Source organism: Phyllopteryx taeniolatus, chromosome 16 (genome assembly GCF_024500385.1).
Source record: "Phyllopteryx taeniolatus isolate TA_2022b chromosome 16, UOR_Ptae_1.2, whole genome shotgun sequence".
In the NCBI taxonomy this organism is placed as follows: Eukaryota; Metazoa; Chordata; class Actinopteri; order Syngnathiformes; family Syngnathidae; genus Phyllopteryx; species Phyllopteryx taeniolatus.
Window position 1 is genome coordinate 6,280,826 of NC_084517.1, and position 18,346 is coordinate 6,299,171.

General features: G+C 41.0%; 1 protein-coding gene across 13 annotated transcripts in view; it reads left to right on the plus strand.

Annotated features, from left to right (window-relative positions):
• The window catches only part of LOC133465822 (thyroid hormone receptor alpha), an 87,214-nt gene that overhangs the window by 18,507 nt on the left and 50,361 nt on the right, over positions 1-18,346 (plus strand). For 9 of the 13 annotated variants that reach the window (XR_009784763.1, XM_061748926.1, XM_061748930.1 and 6 more), the window contains 3 exons: positions 2,052-3,081; positions 8,673-8,887; positions 14,076-14,299. Coding sequence is in view for 12 of the 13 variants with exons in the window: in XM_061748926.1 (XP_061604910.1) it covers positions 14,244-14,299 (56 nt within the window). In the remaining variant the exon portion in view is untranslated. Of the gene's footprint in view, positions 1-65; positions 674-2,051; positions 3,082-7,507; positions 7,854-8,672; positions 8,888-14,075; positions 14,300-18,346 lie in introns of those variants that run through there. The other 4 variants (XM_061748931.1, XM_061748925.1, XM_061748924.1 and 1 more) reach the window with 4 other exon arrangements.

An 18,346-nucleotide genomic window follows, 5' to 3' on the forward strand; every position in this document is an offset into this window, starting at 1 on the left:
ATCGAGTTGATTTTAGAGGCTTAATTTTATGCTGAAGCTTTGATGAGCAGGGGTTACAGTAACCCGACAGTTTTCTGTCGTTTGTCAAAGCCTTCATCTATGAACACCTTCATGGTTGCTTAAGAATAAAGTAGCCAAAGAATTGTTTTCTCTGTAGATCCTACACATTCTCATGGCACAGCTCAAAATGCAATATATCACCATCAGATTAGCTTCAACTTTTCCAGTTATCGTGCGCCACCTGCGGTCATTTAAAGCATAACATAACTGAAGGTGTTGCTGGTAAACTGTCTTGTAAAGAATAGTCTGATTTTTTATTGCTCATTTTGGCCTATATAAAAAAAAATAAACACTAATAGGCAACCTCTCTTGGGGAGAAAAGAAATGTAACCGATTGGTCACAATGCGTCGTGGTGTTTAGGTCTTCAATTAGTCACCGATGTCTAATATCCGATCTCTATATTGGACATGAAATATTTATACACCCCTCTAAAATGCTAAAGTTTTTTGTGATGAAAAAGATAACAATAAAAATGTACATGTCTTTACACAGCCGGCACGCCGGCCTACTGGTTAGCACATCTGCCTCACAGTTCTGGGGACCGGGGTTCAAGTCCCGGCCCCGCCTGTGTGGAGTTTGCATGTTTTCTCCCACATCCCAAAAACATGGATGGTAGGTTAATTGTAAACTCTAAATTGCCCTTAGGTATGAATGTGAGCGCGAATGATAGTTTGTTTCTATGTGCCCTGCGATTGGCTGGCGACCGGTTCAGGATGTACCCCGCCTCTCGCCCGGAGATAGCTGGGATGGGCTCCAGCAGCCCGCGACCCTAGTGAGGAGAAGTGGTGATGAAAATGGATGGCTGGATGTCTTTACACATATATAATATAATGTGACCGCTACAAGAATGACTTTTGGATGAATGCCTATCAGTATTATACTTATTGACATATGTAAGCAAAAGTATGTTTGTGGAGTGGTTCAAAAAATGTTTTGTTGAATGCCACATTGTTCTTGAAAAGTATGAAAGTGGAAAGTAAATGAGGTCCATTGATCCTGGCATTTTACAAGGGTGTGTCGACATTTTATGTATATCAGCGGTAACTGTTTTTTTCTGTCGCTTTGTATGTACAAAAGTAAATTGCACTTCACAATTGTAAAGGGAACACCATAACCATTTTTTGTGTCACTTGTAAACATTTTAAATACATTCCTAAGTCACTTCAAATGATTTGAGGCAACAGTTTTTTGATTGAACACCTTGAATTGGGCTGCTAATTTAGTGGGTAAAGCTCGCAATAATCAGTCAGACGATAGTGGCGTTATCGCATTCACTGCTCCTGTCAGACCCGAGCTTCACTTTACGGATGGCTGTCTTTCAGTTGCTTTACACCAAGATGTAAGTGAGGGACCTCTCACCCTCAAGCCCCTTAAGCCTTTAACTACTTACAACTAGTTACAACTTTAACTACTAAACACAACACACAAGAAGAGTACAACCCGAATTCCAATGAAGTTGGGACATGGTGTTAAACATGCAAATCATGTTCAACCTATATTGAATTGGATACACTACAAAGGCAAGATATTTCATGTTCAAACTGATGAACCTTATTGTTTTTAGCAAAGAATCATTAACTTGGAATTTTATGGCTGCAACACGTTCCAATAAAGCTGGGACAGGGTCATGTTTACCACTGTGTTACATCACCTTTTCTTTGAACAACATTCAATAAACGTTTGGGAACTGAAGGCACTAATTGTTGAAGCTTTGGAGGTGGAATTCTTTCCCATACTTGACACATACTTTAACACAACGTCCCAAGTTCATTGGAATTTGGGTTGTAGACAATGTATATCTCAATTGATAAAGACTTAACAATGTTAATGTCAAATGTATTTATTTATTTAGTTACAACAATCCATTATTTTTGGAAAATGTTGGTTTTCATTGCAAAAATGGTCTTTGTAATTCTAAAAGCACATTTTCACCCTCGTTTTTTTAACTGTGGTCATATTCCAATATGTCTCTGGTTTGTCTTCTTTGTAGGTGGAACGACTGAAGAGTCCTCCCTGTAAAAGTTAGGACAACAACAGAAAGAATTTTTGAAGAAAGAATTGGTGCACACTGCTCAGGCTGACACTATTCGTTGCAGTAAAAACCACCAGCATTATTTTTGACATGATACAAGATTTAAGAATATTTGGACAGATTTATCTCCTACCATCCTCTTCTCCATCGAATCAGAGGAAACATCTGCTTTATACCTCCTGTAGAAATACAAAAGGATCGAAACAATTATCTATGATATCAGTTCCTGCATTTCTTTGTGCACATTTATAAAAATACCTCGGGGATACTCTTCGATTACCTACCTCTTCCATTAAAATAGCCAACTCAGTGACCAGAACACAGCAAATCCACACCTCTGACCTCTTACTGCCGTTACCGTGACAACCTGGATTGCCTCTCAAACTCTTCTTCCAGCAGTTGTTACAACCAGCAATGACTCTGGACCTCGTACTTGGATCTGCCCATCGTCTAAAATTGATTCGTGTTTCGTGAAAAATCTTGCTGGAGAGGCTGCTGTACACCCGTCCAATAATATACCTCAGTTGACAAATTGTCGACACACTCAGTGAAGGAAACAGAAGGGAACTCGCGACATCATCCAGAACACTGGTGCTTCAAAGGACCCAATGGACCACCAATGTCAGCATCGTTCATTTGCCTTAGAGACTGGGATATAGCAACTGTGGCCTGAGAATCATTTTGGACTCTCCATTTGCTTCTCAATTAGTCTCATTACATATAAGCCTCAACGTTTATGTGGAAGCGCAGATAAGCTATTGTCCAAGAGGCCTTCGGAGAAGGTGAAGTTTCATTCCATTTGAGCTTCCTCTCATCCATTGAAGCCTCCAGAGAAGTGCTGAGCAGGAACACAAAGAATGCAGAATTCTTGGAAGATAGAACGTAAAGCACTAAATTAATTGACAAATCAAGACTGAGAAGATCCCTCCCGTGTACCACAAAAGAACTAAAGAAAAGATGCCTTAAGACAAAAGAAAGGAATGCATCGGTGAGTTTTGTATTTTCTCATTTTTCTGCTTCAATTGTCATTCTTTTAAACAAACTTGCTCCACAGACAGTAGACATCATTTATTGTATGAATAATGACTTTGAATATTGTGAGCAGTTCTTTACATTATTGTGTGTATGCATATCACAAACTGGTATTTCTGATTTAATTGACACAGAAAATAGAAAATATACAAACCCCAATTCCAATGAAGTTGGGATGTTGTGTCAAACAGAAATAAAAACACAATACAATGATTTGCAAATCATTTTCAACCTATATTCAATTGAATACACTACAAAGACATGATTTTTAATGTTCCAATTTGATACCTGCAACACGTTCCAAAAAAGCTAGAACAGGGGCAACACAAGTTGAGGAATGCTCGGAAAAAAAAAGCACCTGTTTGGAACTTTCCACAGGTGAACAGGGTAATTGGAAACAGGCAAGTGTCATGATTGGCCATAAAAAGAGCATCCTGGAAAGGCTCCGTTGTTCCCGATAACATTTCTCATTGTATACTTGGATGGAATTTCATCATCTACGTTCCAAAATATCATCAGAAGATTCAGAAAGCCTGGAGAAATCTCTACAGGTAAAGAGGAAATGCCAAAAACCAACATTCAATGCCCGTGACCCGTGATCCCTCAGGCGGCTCTGCAATAAAAGCAATGGCATCATTATGGAAAGGATATTGCCACGTGGGCTCAAGGACACTCAACAAATCATTGTCCGTTAACACCGTTTGTCGCTACGGCTACAAATTCATGTTGAAACTCTCCCAAAAGGCAAAAGCCTCCTCACAGTATATCAACAACACCCAGAAACGCCACGGTGTGAACGTGAGGGCGGATGGTTGTCCGTGTCTGTATGTGCCCTGCGACTGACTGGCGACCAGTTCAGGGTGTCGTCCGCCTTTCGCCCAAAGTCAGCTGGAATAGGCTCCAGTGCCCCGTGACCCTGAACAAGATAAGCAGTATTAAGACTGAAGGGCTGGCTGGCTGGATGGATGGATAATAAAGTTTATCAGTTTGAACGTTGAATATATTTTCAACGTTTTGTTGTGCATTCAATTGACTATAGGTTGAAAAGGATTTGGAAATCATTGTATTTTATTTTTATTTATGTTTTACACAACTCCCCAATTTCACTGGATTTGGGGTTTGTAATAATATAGCAGCACTTCACAGCTCATGCTGTGATTTAGCATGAAATCCGAGCCCAAGCTGTGCACGGCTGATTCACCAATCATAGCTACTTCTTCTCCAGATGGGTAAACAAATATATACTGGATGGATATATATATAGGATTAGAATAGCCAGGCCGATTTATATATTCTTGTAGACTGGGCACATTTGGGTTTGACGTCAAGAAATTAATATGACACAAGAGATTAAAATTTAAGTTTATTTCCAGTATTACCATCGAGATCTAATACAAAACTTAAATTTGTAATGAAACACCAAAAGTATATTAGATGGACTTAAAATACATTTTAGAGCATTTCAACTTTTTTTCAAGACCCACATAATTGTGTTCTGGAATTATATATACACTGAATCGATCAAATAAAAGAATAGAGTCCCTTCTTTCACAAGGAAGAAAAGTTTGAATTGATCTCTTTCCCTTCTTTTTTAATCAGCAGTACAATATAGGTAGGTTTTACTAAATTCGGTCGTTTCTCCCAGAAACTGGAGACAATTTAGTTGTTTTTTTTTTAAACAAAACAATATGAAACATAGTGCCACTTTACGAGTGGAGGCTGGCTTGACCGGCGCTATATACCTACTGGGGGCGTGCCTTTAGCGTCCTCCTTCACGCGCACCCTTCCCCCCTTTACGTCCGCATGCTTTCCTCAGCCACGTCCGTTTTTCCTCTGTATAAGCAGCGTGTCGGCAGGAAATGCTCCCAGTCAGTCAAGCGGAGCGCTCATCACACAACAACATTTATAGATTTTGGAACTCGGTGCACACATAAGGTGCGTCGCATTATAAGGCGCCCCGTCCTTTTAAGTGCGCCTTATGGTCGTGAAAATACGGTAGGTAGAAGGGTTTTCCAGAATTTTTAGGTCAATTTTGGCGGTGCGTATTATACATGGGTGTGGATTATACACAAGAAATTATGCTTTACATGATTAAAAGCAAAACAAAAAACAGCTTAGAAACATTTAAAACAAAGAGAAAAAAATAAATACAATTAAAACAGCATAGAGAGCAAGAAAGATCATTTAAATGTGGAAATGCTCTAAAATCTAAAAAGCATGAGAATAAAGAAGAGTTTTTAACCTGGATATAAAAACATTCACAGTTGGGGCTGACGTCACTTCTGTTGGCAACTTCTTCCATTTGTGTGCAGCATAACAGCTAAATGCTGCTTCACCGTGTTTGCTTTGGACTCTGTGCCCCACTATTTGACTTGAGTCTGCAGAGCTCAGAGCCCTGCTGAGTTTATATTCCATTAGCATTTCTTTCATGTATTCAGGACCTAATGTCATGATTCAAAGTCGTATGTGAATTGGATTGGACCCAAGAGCAGACTGAGGCGGAGGGAGCAGATTTTAGAATGGTTTATTGCGGGTTGGCTCTGGGAAGGATATCCAAGGCGAGGTGGTGGACCATCAGGACAAGGAGTGACCAGGAAGCTTACGTTGATTTGAAGACTAAAATAAACGCTAAAAACCATCAGTGCAAAAGTGCAAGCAACCGTTTATCTTGTGAGCTGTCTCAATGTTGGCAGAGACGTATTTTATTGTTTCACTCACTCAAGTGACCGAGAGTTGACTTCACTGAAGCGCCACGCGGTCTAGGCTGAGGCTCGGAGCGCGTCAGACGCTACACATACACATACACATGCTTTTCGCCACTACTTCTTCGCGGCTGGAAGACTAGGCATCGAAACTGGGAACCGGAATTTTTAAATTTAAACAGTTCCGGGAGAACCGGATCGTTAGTCCTGGTTCCAATCGGTTCTCGATTCTCGATGCCCAACCCTACATGTTATGTATTTTACATTATTTTATTAATTTTCACTCTTTGTGATTCCCACCACTTTCAGTGTCTCAATTATCAAGCATGCGTACGCCCAGTGTGTACAAGCATTTCCATGCAAAATATGGGATTTATCAACGAGGGCACATACGGCCTGTGGGCCAGAACTGGCCCGCCAGGGGGTCCAATCCGGCTTCTGGGGATGGAGAACACATTCACTGCTATTTTTCAATAAAAGTAACTTTTGGAGCAAATTTTGTCCACTGGAGGGTGCACTGACAACACTTAAATGACATTGATGCACTTGTGAAGGCCAAACGATGCCAGGTTTCAGGAGCACACGAATATGAAATGGCGTGTCATGTTCACACTACAATCTGTGTAAATAAATACCTCCTGTAGAAATTTTTGAAGGCATTGAAGCATTGAATATTACAACAATTCAGTCAAAAGCTTAACTTCAAAAGAGGTTGGTTCGTTGGAATCTTTTTGTTCACCCCCCCCCCCCCCCCCCCCCATGCACTGCCACAACTTAAATTTTAATGTATACATATACAAACGATGCATAACTGAATGGCGCACGCTCACTGTTTGATAATACTGTTGAAATAATTTTGGGTTAAAAATTTCAGATGATTTGCAACAAAATTTGCAACAAGATAATGAATACATGTGAATATTTTCCCGAAGTACTTGTAATTGTTGCACCAAAACAATGGGGAAATTATTTCATAGTTGTTCTTTATGGATTTTTAAGATACAAATATTGTGGTCGGGCCCGCTTGAGATCTAATTGGGGTGAATGTGTTTGACAACCCTGAACTAGGGTGTATGCGTGGGAACGTGCGTAAACCTGCACAAAGCTTTGACCCTGCGTACACACAAACCCTTGAGGTAGAACAGTGAAACTACAAATAGAACGCACTAAGAGGGTCACCAAAGCCATCCGAGTGCACATCCAGCTCCTGACGTCACTGGGATTTGTGGTCACCGGCACATTTCAGCCGGAGATTGGAGACATGCGGAATTTCTCAATCGACACTAAGTCGTAAAATGCCCATGTGCAATTATTTCCCTGGCCGCAGTTTACATCCAGTTGCCATCCAGACTTCATCAACAAGCCGAAATTAAAGAAGGGTCTCCCAAACATATTTCAGCCATAGATTTTACCCACATATCAATTGAAGCACCATCACATAAATAATTTAGCTACATGAACAGGAAAGGATTTCATTCAATCAATGCACAAATAATCTGAAATCCACATCGCTTGGAGGAACACACTATTCATTCTCCGGAAGGAACTGCCCGAAGAGCTCAGAGACAGAATTGTGGCAAGGCACAGATCTGGCCAAGGTTACAAAAACATTTCTGCTGCACCCAAGGTTCCTAATAGCACAGTGGCCTCCATAATCCTTAAACGGAAGACGTTTTTCAGCTGCAGGGACAGGACGACCGGTTGCAATCGAAGGAAAGATGACTGCAGCCAAGTACAGGGATATCCTGGACTAAAACCTTCTCCAGAGTGCTCAGGACCTCAGACTGGGCCGAAGGGTCACCTTCTAACAAGTCAATGACCCTAAGCACACAGCTAAAATAACGAAGGAGGGGCTTCAGAACAACTCCGTGACTGATCTTCAATGGCCCAGCCAGAGCCCTGACTTAAACCCAATTGAGCATCTCTGGAGAGACCTGAACATGGCTGTCCACCAACCTTCACCATCCAACCTCAAAGAACTGGAGAGGATCTGCAAGGAGGAATGGCAGAGGATCCCCAAATCCAGGTGTGAAAAACTTGTTGCATCATTCCCAAAAAGACTCGTAGCTGTATTAGCTCAAAAGGGGGCTTCTACTAAATACTGAGCACAAAGGGTCTGAATACTTATGGCTTTACAATATTTCAGCTTTTCTTTTTTAATAAATCTGCAGAAATTTCAACGATTCCGTTTTCCTCTGTCAATATGGGGTGCTGTGTGTACATTAATGTAGAAAAAAATGAACTTAAATGATTTTAGCAAATGGCTGCAATATAACAAATGAGTGAACAATTGAAGGGGTCTGAATACTTTCCGTACCCACTGTAATTGTCCAGCCTGACCTCTGACTGTTTTCTGCTCCTTCGTCCACCATTGCTTGTCGCACGTGTCTGTTTTGCCGAACAATTGTTCCGGTTTTTGTCCTTTTGATGACGTGTCGGTTGGATGAGAGCGCCTTGAGCGTCCATACTACACTCAGATATATATCTGATTTATATCCATATCCTGGGTCACATTTGAAAGAATCTTAATTGTACCGTTCACATCGACATGAAAAAAAAAATCACAATGGGCCAATAAATCAGAATTGACCCGCAATGTGAACATAGACTTTGTTTTGTAAGCACAGCGTTTTTTGTTTTTGTTTTTTTTGGACAGTCGGAAAACAGAACTCTATAGACTATTATATGAGATGTTGTTATGTATTAGGAAAGAGATAATGTTTGCGAGAACATAAGGAACAAAAGATGTATGTGACCACCGTCTGTCATTCACATATAATACATTCCATCATTGATAGTCTCCTCACATTATAGCACCATAACTTATTCTTGTCCTCTATTCCAGTTGGCATGGCAACACACAGTCTGCCCCACCACCTGTGGCTTGGAAATGCTGTGATGTATAGGAAACTGCATCAACCAATAAGACTTTTGGCTCGGGATGAAAAGATGGGAGGGGGCTCTCTCACTCACAAGTCCTATTGTGCTTAGAACATGCCAAACAGGGAAGGACAAGATGACTCTATGATGTTTGTCTCATCTATCTGGACACATACATGAGTAAGTGACCCAGTTTTTCTGTTGCAAAAAGTACACCAGGGACAAACTAAGGCGGGATCAAATCCCATTACCTTGTAGTGAGTGTTGTGTGCGCGTGAATGTGGTACACATAGGTACGCACGTATAACACGTATAACACGTATAACTGGGCCATTAGATGAGTCATCCACTGTCTGTCTGTCTGGGGACTGTGGCTGCAGTCATGCTGCCAGATTGTGTTTGTGTATTTGTGCACATGCAGTTTAATCAGCGAGGTGCGTTGCAACAGCAATCAACAATGAATACATCAATGTCACTGACCATTGTCTGTAGCAGTCTTCACTCTTTACCATGACCCACATCATACTACTGAGGTCCCAAAAATGTCCTTTTTACATTGCACGGTACAGAGACAACTCGCTACAACTTTTAGCAGCAAGGTACCACATGCAGGACGTGCACAGTCAGTGTTTCAAGCTTTCCAACGTGATACAGTATGAGTGACTTAACCCACTGCTGGTTGTTCATTGGTTGAGCAGATTCATAATCACTGAATTTCTAGGTGCGGCCGTGGCATTGAGTGGGTCCGGTTTGGTGACTTCGGTATTGCATCGCTGCTTTTTGCAGATGATATGTTTCTGTTGGCTTAAAAAGCCTCAATCTTCAACTCTCACTGGAGCCGTTTGTAGCCAAATGTGAAGCGGTTGGGCTGAGAATCACCTCCTCCAAATCTGAGACCATGGTACTCAGTTGGAGAAGGGTAGAGTGCCCTCTCCAGGTCGGAAATGATATCCTGCTCCAAATGGAGGAATTCAAATATTTTGGGGTCTCGTTCACAAGTGAGAAATAATGGAGATTTAAAGGCCAAAGGCGGAGGGAGGCTACCCTCTCGAACCCCAACACACAGGCGCCGAGCCGGGGGGCAATAAGTAAACCCACACCTGCTCTGCGCCTCTCACCGTGGGCAACTCCAGAGTGGAAGAGAGTCCAACCCCTCTCAAGAGGACTGGTACTAGAGCCCAAGCCGTGTGTGGAGGCGAGCCCGACTATATCCGGTCGGAACTTCTCGACCTTACACACCAGCTCAGGCGCCTTCCCTGCCAGAGAGGTGACATTCCACGTCCCTAGTACCAGCTTTTGTAGACGGGGATGGGATTGCCAAGGTCCCCGCCTACGGCCACCGCCCAGCTCACATTTATTTTCATAGGATGGATGAACGTTAAATATATTCAATTGAATATAGGTTGAAAAGGATTTGCAAAACATGGTATTCTGTTTTTTGTTTTGTTTTATACAACGTCCCAACTTCATTGGAATTGGGGTTTGTAGAACCCGACCTGAATACGCTGTGAAAAAGGGATTACAGTGTCTGAACGCCAATCTGATTTGTACTCAAGAATCATGTATTTCATTGAGCAACATGAATGTTTTTAACTTCACCTATTTCACTGTTTCACTGTCACCTCTCAATATGCAAAGAACCGCATGGGGGTGTTAACCACCTGTCGACTATAATTTCTGCCTTCAGGATTCCACCTTGAGTTTCTTATACCTTGTCTGTATGATGGTGCAGAGTGAGAATACATTTTGTCCATTTACATACAAGAAAGTCAGACAAATCAATTTCATAGGGTTAGCCTTGTATTGGCCCAACGCCGGACTGTGCAGTTCTTAGCAGCTGCAGTGTCCATTACGCAGCAGCAGGGCTGTAGCCTCAGCTGAATGAATAACGTGGCCATCTGAGAGAGAGTGCAGTCATTGTAACACCTTAACATAAGGAGAGAGATAATGTGAAGACAACCATTGCAGAATTATAGCAATGGCAAGTCTCACACTAGCTGGGCAGTGGAGAAAGAAAATGGGATATGGATGGGGGAGAGAGGAGCAAACTGGAATTGGTGGCTGCAGAAAGAGGACAATAAAATGGATATAGCAAGATAGTGTGTCAGAAAGGTTCCAGGACTGATATCACAAAAGTTATATTTCAGTCCCAAACGACAGGTTTTCCCCTTCAAATGAATCTTCTTGGAGTCTTAACGACTTTTCCTAGCCTTCTCTGTCATACCTTCTTGCACTCAGGCCAAGTCAGCGGAGGAGGGAGGTTGCTCCAGCATGGCGATGTTCTTCCCACCCAGGAACTGTCAGAAGCTCAGGGCATTGTGAGCAAGCGCGTTGTCATGGTGAAGCAGCTTCAAGTTGTCTTTCTTCAGCTCTCGCCTCTTCTCGCTGACTGAATGACGCAGACGCCACATGCTTGCTTTAGAATTTGTAAAATTAATCATCTGGCCCTCATTGAAAAGAGAGTCTGTAGCTGGAACCTTTGCGATAGACCTTGTATATTATTATTATTCTTGCTCCATTGAAAACAATTAAGGTCAGCGTACTTTGACTCATTCTATGTTTTGCAAATTTTTAGTTCCTTGTATCCACAGTATGCGTGACAATCACAGCTGTTTTCCTTTGGCATTTGAAACATGCGGAGTTAATGAGTTCTGTTGCTTTGGGATTAAATTGGATGACTCAGATATTACATGTTTTTGCACTTACTCCAGCAACTATACACATATTGGTAGATATTTGTTTTATTTAAAAAAATGTGACCTCCTAAAAAATGATCAGAATACATTAGTGATGGAACAGTTTTTGAAAACCGTCAAAACAGTTCGGGTTCACTCTTTGGGTTCGTTCCGCGTGTGTCCCGTTCATGGGCATGCACACTTTTTCCCCTCATTTTACTAATGTGGAGAAGCAGTGAGGGAATCCCAAGGCAGCGCTAATTGCGCTAATACAAGCCATGATGGCGCCGCGTTTCGTTGCGGTGGTGCGTATAAGATACTATTTGACACCCCAATGCTACCTTGGGAATTTATAGTGGGAACGCTATACGGGCAACATTTGTTGGACACAGCAGTTCTTTTAAGTGTACTGAATCACTTGAATCAGTTTGTCGAAAAGATTCGTTCAGCAAATCGTTCAGTTCTTTTTCACAGAATCATTCTAGTGTTTCTTCATTCGGTTCATGATTTAGCCCTGAGGTTTATGTTTACTCAACACGTTCATTGAAGGATGAGGCATCGTTGTCACGTATTGTAAACTAGGAGAGGCAGGGAGATAAAAAAAAAAATAATTCAACTTTAGTGAAATTATCACCTACCTATCTCTCGCGTAGCAAGCTCTCGAACACCCGGCTTCAGTGGTGACTCGTGATCATCCATGTGGCGAGCTCAGCTACCGCACATACAGTGGGTGCGACCCCCTTACATTTTTCACTCTTTGTTATATTGCAGCCATTTGCTAAAATCATTTTTTTCCCCTTATTAATGTACACTCCATAATGACAGAAAAAAAACAGAATTGTTGAAATTTTTGCAAATTTATTACAAAAGAAAAACTGAAATATTACACAACCAATAAGTATTCCGACCCTTTGCTCAGTATTTAGTAGAAGCACTCTCTTGAGCTAATAGAGCTACGAGTCTTTTTGGGAATGATGCAACAAGTTTTTGACACGTGGATTTGGGGATCCTCTGCCATTCCTCCTTGCAGATCCTCTCCTGTTCTGTCAAGTTGGACGGTGAACGTTGGTGGGCAGCCATTTTCAGCTCTCTCCAGAGATGCTCAATTGGGTTTAAGTCAGGGCTCTGACTGGGCCATTGAAGAACAGTCATTGATGGATGGATGGATGGATGACTTTTTACATAGCAATTCAGTGCAGATTCAGTTGCCGACTATTTAAGTATTGTGTGGAATTGTAATTTTAAAAAATTAACTAATAAGCTTGAAAGAGCTTTAACTTCACCATTGTCGTCAGATAGGAATTGGTAAATGTTTTTACTAGATAATGTTTAGATATTTCCTCTATAGAGATAGATCTATTTTATTAACATTAACTGATACAATGGATCATAATCATAAGGCAGTTGCACTTTTAGGAATTATTTTTATTATGCATCATCCATCCATCCATGAATTTTCCTCCACGTTATTTGATTTCATTCAATTATAATGTATACTGTATATTTTAACTGTACCATGCCGAGGGCGAGTTATAACATTTCAATAATCAATTCAGAATTCCCCCAAAATATGTCATTTCCTCACAACTCCAAGTGAAATAAAGGTAGCCAATGTATGTTTTTATCCAGTTCAGTTTAAGTAGGACACTCAAGCGTTTGTTGTCACCTTTACTGATATACACCACAACAACCCAGGATCTCCAGGGAGACTCACTCTGTAGCCAGTTCTTATATAATGAACTTTTAGTGGCTTCCAATGTGAAATGTAGCTTTTTATCCCCGGAAGAGTCTCAACTATGACATGGCATGTCGGATTTGTCAACTTGGACTGCTTTGTATCTCCACCCATTTGGATACTGACTTCAATCATAATGTAGCTTGATTTGTGTACCATGTGATTTGGGGGTGCTTCAAGGTTCAACAGAAACAACAAATAATCATTTTAAAACATTAACAAAAGAAGAAAATTGCCAGATGTTTTGCCGTTTAATCAGCAGTTCATTTGAGTTTGCTCTTTGGCCCGGAGCAGATAGCACACACACTGGTTAATGTTACAATAAAAATACAATTTAAAAATTGTCACAGATTGACACACATCCACAATATGTTATATATATATATATATATCATTACATAATGTTATGTTTATTGTATTTTCAAACATACAGAATTTACAGGACACGAATGTTGTTCATTCATTCACGGATGTTCATTTATTTTCATCTCACATTTCTAGTTCCGACAAGAACAGGGTCTCAGTCATTACCATGGCAACCCTGGACTGCATGTTGTGTTACGTTAACATCAGTGCTGATGGTACTGTTCACATTTGTGAGCAGTGCTTTTACGAACTAAGATAAGTTACTGTTATATTGAATCGTTATGTGGTCAGGATTTTGTACTGTTTTGTATGTATCACTTCAAGATAACTTTGCAATAGATTAAAATACATCTTTTACTATTATTTTTTTGAAACTAGAAATGTTATCTTAACAATGTTTTCATATGGTCAGCCCAACAGCAGGGGAAAAAAAAATATTCTCTGAATTAAGTCCTGCTTCAGATGTGTGATCTGATTGACTAACGGGACTGATAACATTTATGGATTACGTTGTGTTATGTATATAATTCACTGTACCATTTGATTGTACCGTTCTTGATATCACCATTTCTTCCTCTCTTTCCTTTTCCAGGTTTATTTTGCCTCAGCTGTTGTTGTGCCAACCACGCTCCTCCCTACCAATGACTGCAACCATTCCCATGTGGCTGCCTATTGAAGGGTCTGCCGGCAAATCCTGAGCAGCAAGGGCTGCGTCAGCCTCATTGTCCTGTCATTGGCTGCTGGATGGGACTGAGGCCGAATGGAGCCAGAGTCCAAGAAGCAGAATAACGACTCATCAGAGAAAGATGAGAAAGGGTGAGGCAGATTGTGTGTGTGTGTGAAACGTACACTCAGTGATCACAACATTAGGTACACCCCCACAGTGCACAATTTAATGTATTCCAAGGAAAGAACACCAACATTTTAGAAGCCTCTCAGAGCAAGGATCCACTGCACTTCTACACCACTACCATGGTGCAAATAATAAACATTGGTTGATAACCTGACTGTTACTGTGTCAATCAAAACTGAACATTGTGGTTTTTGTTTGTTTGGTTTACCGGTTTATACGTACAGTATGTATGTAGTTTTTTTTAGGAGGCAGGTGATACAGCTCATGTATTGAATCTCATTAGATTGTGCAGGTGCACAGGATGAAAGTGTCCACTGAGTGAGTATACAGTATGTACTGTTGCTTTTTGTGCATGCATGCGTGTGTGATTGTGTGACTATCAAATCTGGGATGTAAACATCACAGGAGAGCAGAGATTAACTGTTGATGTGCCGGAACATATGAAGCATATGAACATATGAGTTATTTTCTATTGTTTCCAATCTTTTTCTGTATCAGAACATAATTATAGAACCTGTGGCAGAATTTGACGTATGTATAAACAGGTAATGGTTTGAATGACAGTGTGTGTCATTTTGGGAGGCAAACTGAAAGGCAGTAAACACTGTCACACTGCCATCTGTGCTTTCTGTCTCTCCTCCTGCACGTGTGCACTCACACTCGCACACGCACACGCCGCCCTCGATGCTTCATTTAACAAATTCATTGACTGAGTTCAGAAGCAGCCAGAAGAGTCTACAACATAAACCAGAATAAGGAGAACTGCTCTTTATTTTCTCGGATGTTAGAGAGGAATAATGATTTGGTCACAATGGCCAGGCATTAAGGGTAGATTGGATTTGCACTTGTTGATTTTTGACTGACTGATTGAGTTACTTTAGAATTAGAAGCCTATCGGGTCTTTGAGTACAGCGGACATTGCTTTCAGTGCCCTTTCACTCAGTTAATGTTTCATCATGATAGACAGTCACTAAGGAATCAAAGTTATTATATTACTGTATGTACCAATGCATAGTCTCGTACATACATAACTTACCTCATAGTCTTACCTCTGAGTTGGAAACACTGTTAATAATAATTGATTGTATATTATCTGAGAACGTGGTTGTTTAGCCACTATACTGTAGGTATTCTACAAGGACGAAAGGGTGTTTCGCTCACAGATACAGATCAAATTCGAGTGGTGCTGTGAAACAGTACAGTGTATATTGATGCCTTTACCTTCGTTTATACAATACCTTGATGCTGATAGATCAGAACATTTTACAAACCCCAATTCCAATGACGTTGGCACAGTGTGTATAATGTAAATAGAAACAGAATACAATGATTTGCAACTCCTTTTCAACACGTATTCAATTGAATAGTCAGTCATTTATCACCATGGCTACAACTGTGTAACTACAGTTTGATATATAGCTCGTTGTAAAAATAGCACGTACCTGAGGCAGACGGCTCAGTCAACTGAGTGTGTGGGCCAGTTGCATGAGGGTGTTTCCCTGTGGCGAGACGAATTTGTGTTGTTATACTCATCGAGTGTCTACAATGAGTATACCCCTCACATTTTTGTGAATATTTTATCTTATCACGGGACGATACCGAGGAAATGACACACAATGTAAATGAATCAGTGTACATCTTGTATAGAAGTAAACTGCTGGCAACAAAGGTGCGTCCAGCCCTAAGAGAAAGTGGTTTCATGGTTTCGACATTAATGGCTGCGTGTTGAGGTGGATCAGATTTTGATGCTATAATAACCTTGGGCAACCTATTGCAACAGTATTGCAATGAGACGTACAACTCTGTGAATGTGAGTGCGAATGGTAGTTTGTTTCCATGTGCCCTGCGATTGGCTGGCGACCGCTTCAGGGTGTACCCCGCCTCTTGCCCAAAGATAGCTGGGATAGAGGCTCCAGCACGAAGCGGCTCAGAAAATGGATGGATGGATGAAATCAAAATGGAGTACAACAGTAAAAGTAGTTTTTTGTTGTGAAGTAAAGTTTGAGCAGAAACAAGCTGATGTTAACCATACTAGTTAGTCATGTTATCTGCCTCGGTAGCATGTAGATCGTATTTTTTAAACAAATTGTAGACAGTCTAACTTTCGTACCTGGTTGCAAACGTTCATTGCAAGAAAGCGTTATATTAAGATTGATTGATTGTGTTCATGTGCTGATGCTACTATTGTGTGTGTGTACTGTGTATATATGCATGGCATGTATCATGTGGGCATGTGGATTAGAGCGATTAAGTGGCGGTGAGGGCGGAAAGCAGAGGACAGCTCAGGATGCCTCGATACGTGACATCATCAGCAGGGGATTGTTGCTTTGTGGTTGTGCGCATGTGCATGTTTCTCACTGTGTCATTGAGAATGCACGTGTTCTTGTGAGTGCTGCCTCACGCCCCGCACCCCCCCCCCCCCCCCCCCCCCCCCCCCCCCTTGGTGAGCGTTCAGTCTCAGACCATTCTGGATGCTCACACAAGCAAACACACGCATAGACACACGTGGGTCGAAGACAAAGGGAAGGTTGAAGTGATGGGAAGCGAAATCTGTAAGATGTTTATTTTTTAGGGTAAGGTTATAAGATGAGTTTAAAAGGGTATCTATCGTATGTTATATATTTCCGGTTAAAACTATTAAAACGCACAATTATTCAGGGTTTTTCGGTATTCGTGGCAGGGCTTGCTTGGTTCCTATCCCCTGCAAAATGTGGGTGTTTACCATAGTTGGAGTGTTTGACCTCATCTTTAGGCATTCTTGGACATTTTTAACTGTGTTTTGGTTAATTATCCTGTTGTAAGACCATTGACCTGCAGACACCCAGTTTCTTACACCGGACAGCACATTTCATAAATTCCATTCTATTTCAGTGACCATTGTGTTTTTTTTCTTCTTTCCTTAAAAGAAGGTTACCAACTGTGAAACGTGGAGGAGGCTCAATTATGGTCTGTTTTGTACATGGTTACAATCAAATCTCAAGACGATCAAGGCATTCTGGAGCGAAATATGCTGCCCAGTGTCTGGAAGCTTGGCCTCACCCGCAGGCCATGGGTCCACCAACAGGATAATGAAGCTAAACACACATCTACAAATGGGGGGAAATGGCTCAGAACACACATACATATATATATACACACTAGACCTGACACCGATTTTATCGGGCTGATCGGTATCGGCCGATATTTAGCATTTTATGCTGACCGGCTGATCGGCTTTAATGTCATAATTCGCTGAAAGACCGCAAAAGACATTTTCTCTGCATTGCCATCGTGCACAGTATATTTGAATCCAAAAGCTAGTTTATTTTTAGCCTTGTCGTGCGTCTTTTGACGTAGTATTGGACACATCTGACGGCCAATATAGTTATTTAAAAAAAAAAAAAAACGTCAGCTGGGATAGGCTGCAGCGCCCCGCGACCCTAACCAGGATAAGCGGTGTTGAGAATGGATGGATGGATACTGATTTAAAATCAAAAAATCAAAATAAAATAAATAATTATCAAAAAGTATACGGGTGGGTCTTAATTTTCATGATTTCAGAGGCATTCAACAATATTATCGTTTATCGTCTTCATTTTTTTTTTATCAGTCACAGGCCTACGTGTGTATTTATCATTTTGAAACCCATCATTAGTTTGTTCAGGTGGTTATAAAGTTAGGGAAGAAGAACGTTCATTTGTTTTGTTGAACAGGTTTTATGGTGCATATGTTGTAAATGCACTATGTGAGACAACTCGTGGGTGCGTTTTTTTTTTAGTTCAGCATAATCATTACAGTTCCGTAAGGGGTGCTTGTGGTTTTGTAGCATGTGCATTTGCTGCAATGCTTAGCATTTTCGATTGTCTGCATCAGGTTTTGAGGTTATTATGCTTATGACTGTGTACAGGGCCTCTTTGTGTGCCACTTTAAACATGTAACCACATGACCTCACCTTTCAACGGAAACACACATATAAAACCACTCTGCCGAGCCAGCCTCTCCCTTCAGAATCAGAATCAGAATGTGACAAA